The 14,623-nt window shown below is 40.8% G+C and overlaps 1 protein-coding gene across 4 annotated transcripts in view; it reads right to left on the bottom strand.

Moving 5' to 3' along the window:
- tnr (tenascin R (restrictin, janusin)) overlaps positions 1–14,623 on the bottom strand; it is a 160,715-nt gene that overhangs the window by 33,008 nt on the left and 113,084 nt on the right. The window contains exons 13-20 of one of the 4 annotated variants that reach the window (XM_070973327.1): positions 11,065–11,243; positions 10,210–10,300; positions 9,593–9,693; positions 8,220–8,322; positions 7,396–7,485; positions 5,170–5,303; positions 4,860–4,989; positions 2,293–2,559 (exon numbers count right to left, since the gene is read on the bottom strand). In XM_070973327.1, coding sequence (XP_070829428.1) covers positions 2,293–2,559; positions 4,860–4,989; positions 5,170–5,303; positions 7,396–7,485; positions 8,220–8,322; positions 9,593–9,693; positions 10,210–10,300; positions 11,065–11,243 — 1,095 coding nt within the window. The remainder of the gene's footprint in view (positions 1–2,292; positions 2,560–4,859; positions 4,990–5,169; positions 5,304–7,395; positions 7,486–8,219; positions 8,323–9,592; positions 9,694–10,209; positions 10,301–11,064; positions 11,244–14,623) is intronic. The other 3 variants (XM_070973328.1, XM_070973329.1, XM_070973331.1) reach the window with 3 other exon arrangements.

Here is a 14,623-nt window from a genome sequence, read left to right as displayed (position 1 = left end):
CCTTGCGGGTCTGAATGGGAACAGTTGCAGAACGTTCGTCACACATATCTACTGCTATTGACTTTATCCCTCTGGAAGATCACAATTCAAGCGGCACTGTGTAAGCTAATAAATGAAAGTGGCCCTCTGGCTGAGCCACAATAAAGCTCTGTTTGAACTGAGTATTAGTCGGACAAACCAAATCACCTTCTGTAATTGTGGTTACACAATTAACACACTACTACAAATCAATCAACCAGTCAAGTTTATATATTTGTCACATGTAGTCAGAAAAGGTAAAAATCACAGTGAAATGTAATTCCATTAAATGGAAAAGTAATAAATATATGTGTGTGATTTTATTTGCTTTGTTATTTGTTTTTTGGCTTATTTTTATTTATTTATTTTTTTTTGGGGGGGGGCAGCCTTATTCAGTGAAGTAAATGAATAAAGCAAATGTAACTGTAAAACCACATCTAACTACACAAGGAAAGCCAGAGAGTGCAGCCTCTCATCTGCGCTCATATTCAAACATGCAAGATCAAAGCGGGGCACTAAAAATTACCACAGTCTAAAGACAGCTGCACGAAATACTGTACGTCTGTCTCAGAATCCCCGTCCAATTTCACCCTGGAAATCTGCTTATCTGTGTGTGGGTGAACGTATAGACAGAGACAGAGAGAGACAGGGAGGGAGAGACAGAGAGGGAGAGAGAGATGGGGGGGGGGGAGAAAAACAGGAAGGGAGAGAGAGAGAGACAGACAGACAGAGAGAGAGAGGGGAAGAGAGGTTGCCAAGGTATTATATGAAACTGGCACAGTAATCAGATGACAGCATGCAGGTGTCTCTGGCACTGATGCAAAGTTAATATCTCTATTATTCAATGCTGACTTTCATCTTTTCTCCATTTGTCTTCATTCCTCTCTTATTCCCTCTTCTGATGATTTTCCTTTTGTCCTATTTCTAGAAAAAAATAAACAGAGATCCTCTTTTTCTGTCTTACCCATTGTCTCTTTGTCAGGCAGGTTATTAGACTTACCCTTTCCTCATTCACTCCCTCCCCGGATGTGAATAGCACACTCGTAATCAAAAGACATGTGTCTGAGAGCTCCTTTTCACAGTAAGCCAATTAATGAAAAATTACACAGTAATACTGTGTAACGTATTAACAAAGAAGGACGAAGGTGTGAAGGATCATTGCGGCGCGGCTTGAAGACAAACATTTTGAATCAAAAGAAATGGAGGGAAACAATAAATGGTGGAGAAGCGAGAGGTGTTAAAGGCAGGGAAGCCTAAAAGGAAAAGAATCACTTCAAAAGGACGCAGAACACAGAGCACAGTACGAAGCACAGACTGCTTTTCTCACGCAAAATGTTCAAGTAACAATCTGAGTGTGCATCTGCCCCCCCCCCCCCTTTCTCCTCTCTGTCCTTGTCTTTATTAGAGAACCATTTGTCAGAGTTTCTCAGATATCCCTCAATAAATATGAATAACTATGAAATAACACTGGATCATCGCACAGATTGGCCATTGACTCACATTTCATCTGTGTGACAAACCTCAGCCACCTAACACCCCTGAAGAATAAAACAAGTCTGGCAAAAAAATACTAATTTTTAAATAAACATTCTGGTGGTTCTTTATGCAAATTAAATGCTCAAACAGCATTTCTGCAAATACATATTTAATTCAAATGACTTTGTATTTACATTTTTATTTTTCTCCATTCTCACTTTACCTCACAGTTGCTATTTCCCCACTTTCCTTCCCCAGTACTACACTTTTCCTATTTCTTTCCTAAATGGAATTAAGGGACTTTCTGGGACCACCTGTCTGAATAAACCATAAAAAGAGCAGTGAAACCAATTCATTCATGTGTGATCAACATGATTATAGCTGAAACAATTAGTCTATTAACTGGTTAGTCGATCTACTGAAAAAGCTGGCAATTCTTTCTATAAACGCTTATTGACATTCTCTTAAAGGTAAAAAGCCTACCCAGTTGCAGTTCCTTATTATGCGGATTTGCTCTTTTTTGTCTTAATGTGATACTAAATTTAATATCTGGTAGAACAAACCAAGCAATATAAACATGTCACCTTGTGCTTCAGGAAGCAGTGATCCACATTTTTCGACCAACCAGCAGATTAAAACAATAACGTAAATCACCGCTAGTTGCAGCCTGAAACGTGATCTCAGTTTAAGTTCATAGGTAAAGAACAATCCATGCATACTGCTCATGCATAGACAAACAGTATGCATCATGTTTATGTATCCTCTTCTGTGCCGTCCCTGAGGTGTCAAGCAGCTCACCTGTCGTGAGTGATGCTGTAATGGGCTCGGAGGTAACATCCCCCTGTATTGTGATTAGACTGATGGTGTACGGAGTGGACGGCAGCAGCCCCTGGACCAGAGACCTCGTCTTGGAGCCGTCCAGCGTCACCTTAGAGGTGTCTGTCCCATCAGCAGAGCTGTAGCTCAGGATGAAGAGGTCAGCAGGTGGTGCTGGGGCGCTCCAGGCCACCGACACCGAGTCTGACGTCACCTCTGACAAGTAGAGGTGGGTTACGGGCCTGATTCCTGGAGGAATGGGGGTGTAAAGGTCACTGGAGAGGTTTCAAGGACTGGTAAAACGCCTGCCACAAGCAGGAAACAACGATGGCAAAAAAAAAAGAAAACCCAGCTGCCATTGTTATGGAGATGACAGACAAGCAATTCAGTGATGGATGGAAGCAGTCCTGGATGGTGTAACAGATCGTTTATAATACAGCTGAGAAAATTAGCCTTGGGTGTAATCTTAATGGGGAAGGTGAGAGTCAGAGCAGACCACAATCATGTGAAAGTAATGATGTAATTGGTCATAAAAAAGACAAACTAATGAGATTATCCGCCATAAAGATGAAGATGTGATGGGACTGTTCACAATAAGAAAACGGAGAAATGATGATGATGGCAGATGCTGCTGTCAAAATGTATGATCTGGACGGAAGATGATGTAATGAATATGAACCGGTGCAGCAGCTGACGCAGCAACAAATGCGAGACGATATGAATTCAATTAGCCATGTGTGGATGTATAAACAGATGCAAGGACACTGATGTCTCCTTTTCTGATTTATCCAGATTAAAGGCATCCTGTGGTGCATTCATTGTAATCAATCACCATTTGAAACCTGCATTGTTTACACTGCCCTGCATTTATGATCTTCTCCTCTTTTATTGGTGAATGGCTAGCTTTTATTTTCCTCCACCAACTGTCAATATGCATTATTTCCCTATTTGGTGGAAATTTGTGACTCCATATCATGACTTCATAATGATGGACTTATCTTGATTTGGGCTTGGGGGCACAGAGTTTAAAAAGGCATTCATTAGGCAAGAGCTGTCAATTGAAAATATGCTATTGGTTGCATTATGGAAAACAGAGGGCCCAGTTTTTCCCAAAAGTGTAATCACTCCATAATGTTAATGGATGGGATGTGACAAAGAAGCCCTAAACTGTTTACAAGTATATATAGATAATAAAAATAAAGCACATTTCAGCTTATGGAAGGACTTTTTTCACTCTTGCTGCTGTTAGCATTATATATCTTAAAAAACCTTGGAAATGTGAATAAATGAATGACTGAATAAATGAATAAATAATGAGAGGTTTGCAAATAACCACTTACAGGAGGTGGTAGAGTTCATATTCAGTGGAAAAGAGACAAGCTGAAGGACAGACAGTAGTGCTCCGAAAACAGTCGGGGATTTGTATTGGAGTGCAGTTCAAGATCAAACTTTGGATTAGCCGTTAGATTTTTTTTCTCATTTCGATGACTTCACCTGATCGCAGGCAGGCAGATGTTGCCAATATGGCCAAGTGAACAGCGCATGAGAAGATGACAGGTAATTAATTATATTTCCCTCTGATTCCTCTTCATCTGTCATTTCATCCTTCTCTTGTGTCTCCTTCCCAGATGGTTAGCGGTGTTACTGAAGGAGCCACACACAACAAAAGATGATGAATGCGATGACGATCGCGATGGTACCGCTGATGTTTATGATGGTGAAAACAGACACGACGGTCACAGATGATGATGATGATGATGATGATGATGATGATGATGATGATGATGAGAGCGGTGAAGAAAAGACTGACAAATGTGACAGCAGGTAAGCGCATGCCCATCATCGTGACAACTGAAAACCACATCGAGCTTTGTGTAGAAGTCACAAAGAATCAACAGTGCTGCGTAGACTGACAGGAAATACGACAGATTGACAAAAGTCTAGAGAAAAGAAAACTCTGCTGTGATTGAAATGATGAAAAAAAAAAGAGGGAGAGCAGCGCAGGCAGACAGCGCCGAGTGTGACAGCCAAACTCAGAGAATGTGGTGTTGAAAAGGAAACGACAGAAAGGAAAAAACAGAAACACAAAAGCATTTAGATGCAAAACAGAGGAGCAATTAGGAAACATTTGTAACAAGCTCATTAGCTGACTTGAATAATTTACCTGCACTAATTGCTTCTTCAAAGTCTTTTAGGGTCCTCCATTTTCTTTGAGTGTGACTCACCTTGCCTGCTGCCACACTTTAGTTCATTAAATTCAGCATTCAACTTCATTACGCACCACTGTTGTTAAAACCATTCTCTCTCTTTCTGCAGTAATAGGCTGATCTTTTATGTTTTCATCTGAGCACAGAAAACACTTCAGAAGGAATTTATCTTAGCTCTGTCTGATAATTGAGTGAATTAAATGGATGCCGTTCCACAACCTTGATACTCTCGAAAAGTTTCTATCGAGCTGTTGCAAAGAAAAAGACAAAGGAGGATGGTTGGTATTCGGCTAACAACAGTGCAGCACAAAAGTAACACTGTTGACCTGTGTGAGTGTCTACCTGTGAAGGCGTCTATGGTCGCTGCAGTGCTCTGCTGTCTTCCTCTTCTTGCTGCTACAGTGATGGTGTACTCAGTCCCAGGCTCAAGGTCAGTCAGAGTGGTGGTGGTTACATCTTTAGGCACCGTCAGCTGGAACAGGGAGTCACACAATAAGCAGAAATTCAACAGGATTACAATAAAAGGTCAGAGACCTGTTATCCTTAAATGGTGTTGGTATATTTGTGTACAGTATACAAAAATGGATCGAAATGTACTGAATATGCGTTACGCTGCATTATCAAATCCATGCTTGTCTGTCAGATTCTTTACCTCGGTAGTGATGCCAGAAGATGATGTGTAGGTGACCTTGTAATGGTCAATGGGGCCCTGAACCACGCCCCACACCAGAGTGATGGTGTTGTCTGTAGAGGCCGTCACAGTTAGATCCATGGGCACATCCAGACCTAAAAGAAGGGAAGCAAGATTTCAGTAAGCACAAGGCCTCTTAAATGTCTCTGGAAAACATTTAAAGAGACCAACCAGCTTTAAAGCAGGCTACTGCACGAGCATATTGACACTGTTACGCAGGAGAATGCACTTGAGTGGGTGTAGGCCAACAGGGTGAGTTACTAATGACAATTTAAGACATTAAATGACATTTCAGGGATGTTTCTTCTCATCCATGATAAATCCAATCACTGAATCATGTGCAGATGCCGCACAGCACATTTCCTTTTCATATCACCTGTCAGTCAAGATACTTTTAAGTGTGTGAAAATAATTCATTCTTCATCTGATCACAGTTAAGTACTTTTCCATCCAAGTTTCTTTATGTGCATGTTTTCAAATTGTAAATTAAAAAACCCAGAGTGGAAACAACAGATGTTTGGATAAAAGCTGATTATTAAAAAGGTATTTTTGCACTTCAGATGATCATTATTTATATCTGTGGATAGCACAAAAGCTTCACATTTTCCTGCGTCAACATTGTACAACATTTTAACACAAAAGTAACTGAGTTCTTATCTGCTGTATGTCCTCCTCTTTGGTGCTGCACTGACATCAAAAGCAGGACCATTACTGATTAAAATTCATCAGTTAGCTTCCGGGAAGTTCATTTCCAAAAGGATATCTATATTAATATAATGATCCCACATTCTGTTTTTTCTTTTATATTTGCTGTATTCTTATGTTTGCACTTCTGTTTCCTGCAGCAATGATCCAACTTGCCCACTGGATCATCAATGTTTAATTCTCATCTATTCCACTACTTCACTATTTGCCTGAACGCTCAGTGTTTTCAGAGCTCCTTGTCAAATTTAGTTTTTTGGTCTGGTTTTTGAGGGGGACAGATGAACTTAAAGCCAATGTTAATGGAAATTATGCTTTCAGCTTTCAGCAATTTACACTCACTAACATGAGCAGTGCTGTGTGCCGGGCAGACAGGAGGTCTTGTCATATTATTTAAAGCTATTTGAAAAAGATGGGATACTGTAGCTGTAGTGCATTTTCAAAGAGAGTGCACAAAATAGTGGGTTAGAAAGAGCTTGTTCTTAACAAAAATGGAGGCATAATTTTGCAAAGTGCAAAATACCTTCAGCCATTAAAATAATTGCAACTGGAGGAAAGATGTGCTCTGCAGTCAACGTGATGGGAAAGATTAGCGAAGCACCCCCACGCACTAACATTTCAAGCAGAATGTTAAACGGGTTCTTTTTTTCCATTCATCCAAAAAACTCAAAACACAATAAAAATTCATATAGCCGATCAAGCGCTGAGGTACAGAGAGGGCCATTAGCAAAATGCTATGCATTAATACAACTTTAAAATGCTGTAATTGGAACTTTGACCCAAGCTGATACTATGAAACAGGCACACGCCTCCCTTAAAAAAAAAATTGATTTTAATTTCTTTCAAATGGCTTGGAACAGAAGCACCGACCAACAGAATGAACTGAGAATTACATGATAATAACAAATGGGCAAACCGTCCTGCTGTAAAGCGGAGATTTCCAGTACAACGCCGCTGTGATTCACTTTGACACGAACACTGGTGTGTATATCCGGGGTTTTTTTTTTAATATGGGTAAACCCACTAAAAACAGGCAATCAACTTCTTTCCCATTGCCAGTAGAAGAGTTTGTCTCTCTGTTTTTTTGTCCGCTGTGTCACCATTGACGTCACAAAGTGTCGGTAATCAGGGAACAGAGGAAAGCAGCATGGAGGCCAGAAACAATGTTAATGGTGGTTAGTTTTTTATATCTTGTTGGAAATTATATTGGTGAGATGGAAATGAAGCCAACAAGCATTGCGCCAGAAAAAAATCAGCGTGCCCACCCAAGTGTCATGCTTCCATTACTGCCAATAGGAGATGGAGCCAATAAATACCTGCGACTACTGACTCATTTGACCCAGGAATGAATGCCGATTGTACCCTCTCCCACTGAAAACAAACGCCATGGCATTTTTTTTCCCCCAGTGTGAAAGAGGTCACATGTATGAATTGGATCACCAGCTTTTTTTTACAGTGGAGTATGAACAGTAATTGGACACTCACCCGTCCTGGCGTTCATTGTTGCCGGTGTGCTCTGGTTGCTACCTTTCATGGCAGAGATGCCAATGCCGTACTCTGTGCCGGGCAGCAGGTCTAAGGAAGAGACAGAGAGAGAACTGGTTGCAACTTTAACCCACCATGAAGCATGAGGAAACGTCACACAGTCTTGTTTCACATTCTCCTTCTCATGCAAGCACATGTCAATTAGATGCACTGTTTTATAACAGCCCAATTAGCTGTACATAAGTGATGAAGTCAAGGCAAATTCACATGTACATCAGTATGATTTTGGGAGAAACTCGCTTTTTTTTGCCAACGGCATAATTAATCAGTTTCAAACACATTCAGTACAACCACAGCGAGTTCCCTGAGCTAAAGAAATAAAGAGATGAGCAATGAAAATGAGAGAGACTGAGAGTGGAGGAGAGAGAAAATGAGAGTGACAGAGGAGGAAGGAGAGTGGAGGAAGCATCGATTACAATGGCCCAACAGAATAACACAAGGACCTTTTGCTTTATTCTTATGCCAGCCATGGCCTTTCCAGCACTATGGCCTTTCAGAAAAAAAACATCCCAGCTGACTCCCCCTTTCTGACAGCCTTTCAATATACCTGCAAGACCACAAGCATTTCTACAGATACAATCAGTGGCCCATCAACCAATTGTCAACTCTGGAGATAATCCTGCCATGTAAAACACACAGGCACATCCTGCTTCTCAGGTACACATTAGATGCATTGTGATAATACTGAAGGCACAAGGAAAAACATCATTCTGAGCAAATGAATGACATGAAAGGAAAACAAGTCATCGCCTCTCCTCACTTACCGGTGAGAGTGGTCTTAGTGGTTGCTCCCTCATTGCGTGGTACAATGACTTTATCATACTGGTCTCCTGCTAAAGTGCTGTACACCACCTGGTAGCCCTCCACCTACATTTGAAAATATATTTAAGCACTTACAGCCCCAAACTGAATTTGACAGGATTTTGAAGACTGAGTAGTACTACTGAGTAGTTAGTGAGGCCTGGGAATATCACTGTGACTACTGGGTGAAACAACATGATTTGTTATATTTTCATTCTGAGTAGAACATTCAGTGACCACTTGCACTCCGTAAATTTGCTTGCCACTTTCCCATTACTGGCATTTACTGGGCTCACAAAATGCAGACCCACCTGTGTGAGATGATAAAGTGCTAAATACAAAAAAATCGGAGGAATAAAAGTCTGCTTTAGGGCAAGTATGCAGAGCAGGTCAAGGGAGAGTGGATAAGGTCAAGGGATTAAGGAAAAATTGGTTGTTATTTTTACAAAAAAAGGGCATAATTAACATATGCTCAGTGATATAATGGGCACGTAAGGTTGTGCTGAGATTCTGTAGAAGCTATGAAGTATTTCAGTATAACCCACTTTACAAAAAATATACAAATATATAAAAGATAAAGGACAGAGACAGGAAGTTTTCTAAAAAGGAGAATCTTCTATCAGGGGGTTTAGCATGAATAGTTTCCAGTGGTGGAAGAAGTATTCTTCTGTATATTAGACTATAAAAAAGTGTAAGTAAAAGAACAGAGATATATTCAGCAAAATGTGCAGATAGCATGAAAAGTAAGAAAACTTATTTTGAGCCCTTCCAGTGTATTTTATCTCTATAATCCAATATATATTATTATATATTATTATTATTACTGATTCATTAACACGTGAGCAGCATTATGATGCTGCAGCTTGCTAATCCTGAGCTCATTTTAGCTAGTTTATATTCTGCTGGCTAGTTTGATCTATTACATTGCATAATAAGGAAATTATGTTGAAGTATGATTCTAGTGAATAATTTCCAATGAGACGCATGCTGTCTTCACTTAGAGACTATTTTTTACAGGAAACTGATAGAGAGCTTCATCACATGGTGCGACAACAATCACCTGAAGCTCAATATCAGCAGAACCAACACCTAAGATTGGTGTCAGCAACTCAGCATCTGACCAAATGTTAAATATGGTCACAGTGTCTTCCTCTCTTCCTGAGTTATGGTGTTGAATAATGGCCAGAAAAGTGTTTTTGTAGAACTCTATGATGTCACAGATCTTTGACCTTTTGGATATAAAGGATGTTGTATTGTCCAAAGATGCATACTGTTGATCACTCAAAATGGCCGATATAACAAATCATGAAAATGAAATGCTAACGCGCCTAGTTACCTCAGCCTCACTGTTATCCCACTCAAGCTCCAGGGTGGTGGAGGTCTTAGACACGAGCCGTAGGTTCTTGGGGGCATCGATCTCTGAGAAGAACGATAAAGCTGACAATGTTGGGGACACTGAGACCAATTCTCAGGGATTGTGAACAAGCAAACACCAGCGTTTTAAACATCATCTGCAAACATCAGGTGCTAATTACTAAAGCTGATATAGTTTAATTGACATAATCACCATCAGTCGCTACACATGTCCTTTTGGAACAATTTCTATGCTGTTGGCAATAGTCTGCAGATTTCCCTTCATTTGAATAACCTTGAATTAGACATTCTGACATCAGACACATTTGCATGACATTTTACTTCTGATATAGCTGAAAGAAATGTCAATTTGAATTCACTTGTTTGCACTCAAAACAAATTAACGACATTTCCACAAATAATGCACTTGTGCACAAACAAGAGACAAAATTACCATGAGCAGATGTCCACTACCATCTTCAATATAGATAAACACTATGGCATACATTAGGCCATATGTCATCAACTGTTCTATCCTCAGAGGCAGGCACAGAATCACACACACCACTATCAGCACATCTGCCTGCTGTCAGACCTCACCGGTAGTAAACTCAGTGGAAATAGATCCGCTCTCGTTTCCTTTCCTCACTCCGCTCACTGACACCTCGTACCGTGAGCCAGGACGCAGAACCTGTGGAGCAAAAAAAACATGGACAGTTAAGTCTGTTTAATCTCTCTGCATGGACGTTTTCGTTTGTTTTTGCTTTATCTCCAGACACAGAAGGCAGGCAGAATCTGAGATTAGATAATTTAACAATTAAAGCATGACAAGCAACAAGCACGCGCGCACACACACACACACACACACACACACACACACACACACACACACCAGACATACACCCACACTAACACCATACTTGTGAGTTCAATATAATAAACCAAAAGAAGGTCAAGCCAAACATAAATGGTTCAAGTTCTGAATCTGGTTTTACTGTCCCCAGATGGCAGGTGAGTCCACATAACGTGTCAGTACGATCAGATCTGTGACCCCTCAACATGATGAATTGTAATAGATTGTAGATAATTTAACAATTAAAGCATGACAAGCAACAAGCACGCGCGCACACACACACACACACACACACACACACACACACACACACACACACACACACACACACACACACACACACACACACACACACACACACACGCATGTTGTGTTTATATCACTTGTGGGGACATTACATAGACTTACATTCATTTCATTTACCCTAACCCTAACCCTAACCATAACCACTATTTGCCTATTCCTAACCCTGTTAGGAATACCTGATCACACACACACACACACACACACACACACACACACACACACACACACACACACACACACACACACACACACACACACACACACACACACACACACACACACACCCTGCCACTCACCTGCAGGGAGTACTGGCTGAGTGTGGGCTGGAGGCGGAAGGTGGTCCGTGGACCTTCTCCTCCCACCAGGCCATAGCGCAACACAATCTGATCAATCTTTGCTTTTGGTGGTGTCCACTCCACAAACGCCACGGTGTCTGACACATCCCGCACAATCAGCTGTGTGGGGCCATCAATCACTGTAAAACAAGGACAGGAAGACGCATAATTATTGAATGTTCTGTTACAAATGTTCTGTTCTGTTACAAACAAAGCAGACCCATTCGGTGTGGTTAATTGTCAAGCTATAGCTGTTCTCTTTTGGCTCTTTTGACCTGTTAGAATAAAGCAGTGTCTTCTTGTGACCCCTCCTCCCAGGTGTCAGCAGTCTACAAGTTATGACTTGTGACCTCTAATCTTCTGAGATGTCTCATTTGAATACATTTTTGAGGCCCAAAGAGGTTAAAACATCTGACAATTCACAACAAATTATGAAAGATAAGAATTCTATTTCGTGCAGATTAATGCTCTACAAAACTCTTCTAAAATAAATTAACTAAACGTTGTGTGTCACCACAAGCAGCTGTATAAGAACTTGACCTAAATAAAATATAGTCTTGGCCAAATCATGATTAAAATTAACAAAATCAAAGAATAAGTAAATAAGGCTCCTAATCTGACCAGACATTTGTTGCCAACTTTTGCCTTGGACACATTTCAGTCAGTATTAAATGGAAAACTTCAAAAGACAGGATGAAAGTTTATATTAATACTTTAAGCTGTTGCAGTGGTAGATCTGAATTTGCTATCAGTAAAAGCTGGTCTGACAGCCAAGCACGTAAAACTTATCAGACCTGACAGTGAGACAACAGGCTTTATCTGTGTAAGGTGTAAAACATAAGCCATGATTAAAGTCTTCCGATGCTGATTGCTGGAAAACAACAATTACTGACAGTGAGGAACTGAAAACACATCATGCATGACGATGAAATGTTTGACACAAGAGGTCTGCGAGTCAGCACAGCAAGTCTCGGTCCTTGCCTTTGCCTGCCACCTGACAATACACCCAACCCCAATGTTATCCCTGCGGGTGGTGGGCTCGGATTGGGCCTGATGGGTCAATGCCAAGCCACCAGATCATTGCCGCTGAGCTCCCTTCTCAGATCTGGCTCCAGGAGGGGGCCCAAGTTTCCCTGCTGAGGTGTTGCAGCTCCTTCTTGCCTAATTAATGTCAGGTCTGTAAAGCGCCCCTTCTCTTTGACAAATTTACCTTGGGAGTTTCTCCCATGTCAATAGGCCACACCAACCCCTCCATCACAATAAGGTGGAGTGCCTTATCTGAACCTGAGTGGTGACTTGCTGTTTAAACCTCTGTGCCAGTCATGGATTGGCTGTAAAAAACACACTGTTAGAACAGAGGGTAATTGATCAGTGTCCTTGGAACCATGACACCTTCGGGCAAAGATTGAAGATGAAATTTGTTGTCGTATCATCAGATCTCTGACCGTATGTCATTTGGATGAATAGAGAAGCAGAGCTGTCAAGCGATCACTTCCTGCTGGTGAGCTGGATCAGATAGTGGAGGAGACTGCCAGACAGACCTGGTCAACTCAAACGTGCAGTGAGGGTGATTAGGGAGCTGAGGCCCATGTCCCACTTTAACTCCCACCTCTGCAAAAATTTCCCATGCATCCCAGGAGAGGTCAGGGACATGGGACTTGGGAACAGATCATGCAGGAGGTGTTGAAAAACATTGCTGAGGAGAGGGACGTCTGGACTGCTTTGCTTAGCCTCCTGCCACTGGGACCGGGCCCCAGACAAGTTGCAGAAGGATGGATGAATGGATGGATGGATGGATGACACAAGAGGGAGTGACTACACATTTGCTCTGCACATTCTCATCAGTGCAAATATAATGGATTTTTTTTTTTTTTTTTTAAATCAAAAATGATCTGAGGAAGGCTCTGAGCCAAAATGGGGTTTTCTGTTGTGATGTGAGGCAAATAAATGTGAAATGTGACCATTTTGTCCTCCTTCACTTCAAAACTTTAGATGTTGTAGCTTTTTATATTTTTCTGAATACATTCACCGAATTTCAGGCAAGGTAATGGGGTTTTACAGAATATGATAATTAGCACTGTATTCCATTTATGTGTTAACTACTTCTTTCCACAAAAGCTATGGTTTGACATTTGCTGCTTTAACCAATGTCAAGCAAAATGAAGGCTCTTTTGATCTCTAAATCAAAACTTTTCTTGATTATTTCTACTGCAGTTTAATGGGGCTCTACAACTACAACTTACATGACATTTACACACTTTTCCTGGTGTTAAATTTCAATAACTGTCCAATTGAGTCTTACAAATGGTGACAAGCATCACTAATGTTGAGGAACCGACCAAAAAAGCACAAGGCAATGCTTAGTTTAACATACATGTTTTAAACTGAAAGCACCATACTGTGCTTTGATAGCATAATCATTCTTTACTGACGGCCCCGGGGAGATCTTATGTAAATTATGTGTTTCACCCACTGAGCAACATAGACCATATTCTCCTTTTAAGTCTTTCTTTAAGCTTTTGAGATCTAAATAAGTCCCAGACTTGACATATTGCAGGTCCACCCTGGTCCTTGATGTATTAGAAATTGGCCCCTTGGGTCTCTTCCTAGAAAACATCCTGAGCAAGACAGTTGCTGAGAACAAATTCTCACATCAGCTGTCCTCTCCCTCTGGTTTTCCTCTGACTCCTCACTGTGTTCCCTCCATCTCCGAGGAAGGATAAATCTTTGTTATGAATAATTGAGTAACTTCAAATTTGTCTTTTCCTCTTTCTTTATCCAATAAGGTGTCCTGCAGTGGGCTGCCGTGAAAAATTAATGAGTGCCATGAATTATTAATCAATACTTAATTACAACCCACGAAACGAACGAAGACTTGACAGGAAATTGATGGTGTTTTGACTGCAGACATCAGAGTTTGAATTGTTATGGACGAGGTTTGAATTGGATCTATTACAGCTGACCAAGTAGTGTCAGCTGGGTGAGGTGTAGGGACAATACCTCAGCGAGGTTTACGTCAGGGACATAAACGGTGGCAGACCAACAAATATGTCAAGATGGCACCCACTGCTCATTCCAGGGTATTTAGATGTGTATGTGTGTGTGTGTTTGTGTGTGTGACAGTCTTGAAAGTATAAGGAAAACTGCAATGATGTTACATTAATTGGTACTGAAATGCTAAGTTGATTCATTGACTAATAATCACTTAATCATTTAAGCCTTTAATCAAGCCAACGTGCCAAACATTTGCTTATTGCAGTTTCTCAAATAAAAATTATGCGACATGCTGTTTGTCTTTGTTATGTAAATGATTGTGAATTGAACATCTTCAGGTTTTGGTCTGTTGGCCAGACAAAATAAACAACTTTAAGATGTCATCTTGAGTTTACCTGACAGATTAATCTCATAAAATAATTGCTAGTTCCACCGCTAATCACGTTCACTCTGAATATAAAATGACCCTTTTTTTGGTAGTACACTGTATATAACTGATTGGCTGTGTGTGTCCTCCTCAGCCCTC

This window comes from Chaetodon trifascialis, chromosome 11 (assembly GCF_039877785.1).
Source record: "Chaetodon trifascialis isolate fChaTrf1 chromosome 11, fChaTrf1.hap1, whole genome shotgun sequence".
In the NCBI taxonomy this organism is placed as follows: domain Eukaryota; kingdom Metazoa; phylum Chordata; class Actinopteri; order Chaetodontiformes; family Chaetodontidae; genus Chaetodon; species Chaetodon trifascialis.
This window is presented reverse-complemented; position numbering and strand designations above follow the sequence as displayed.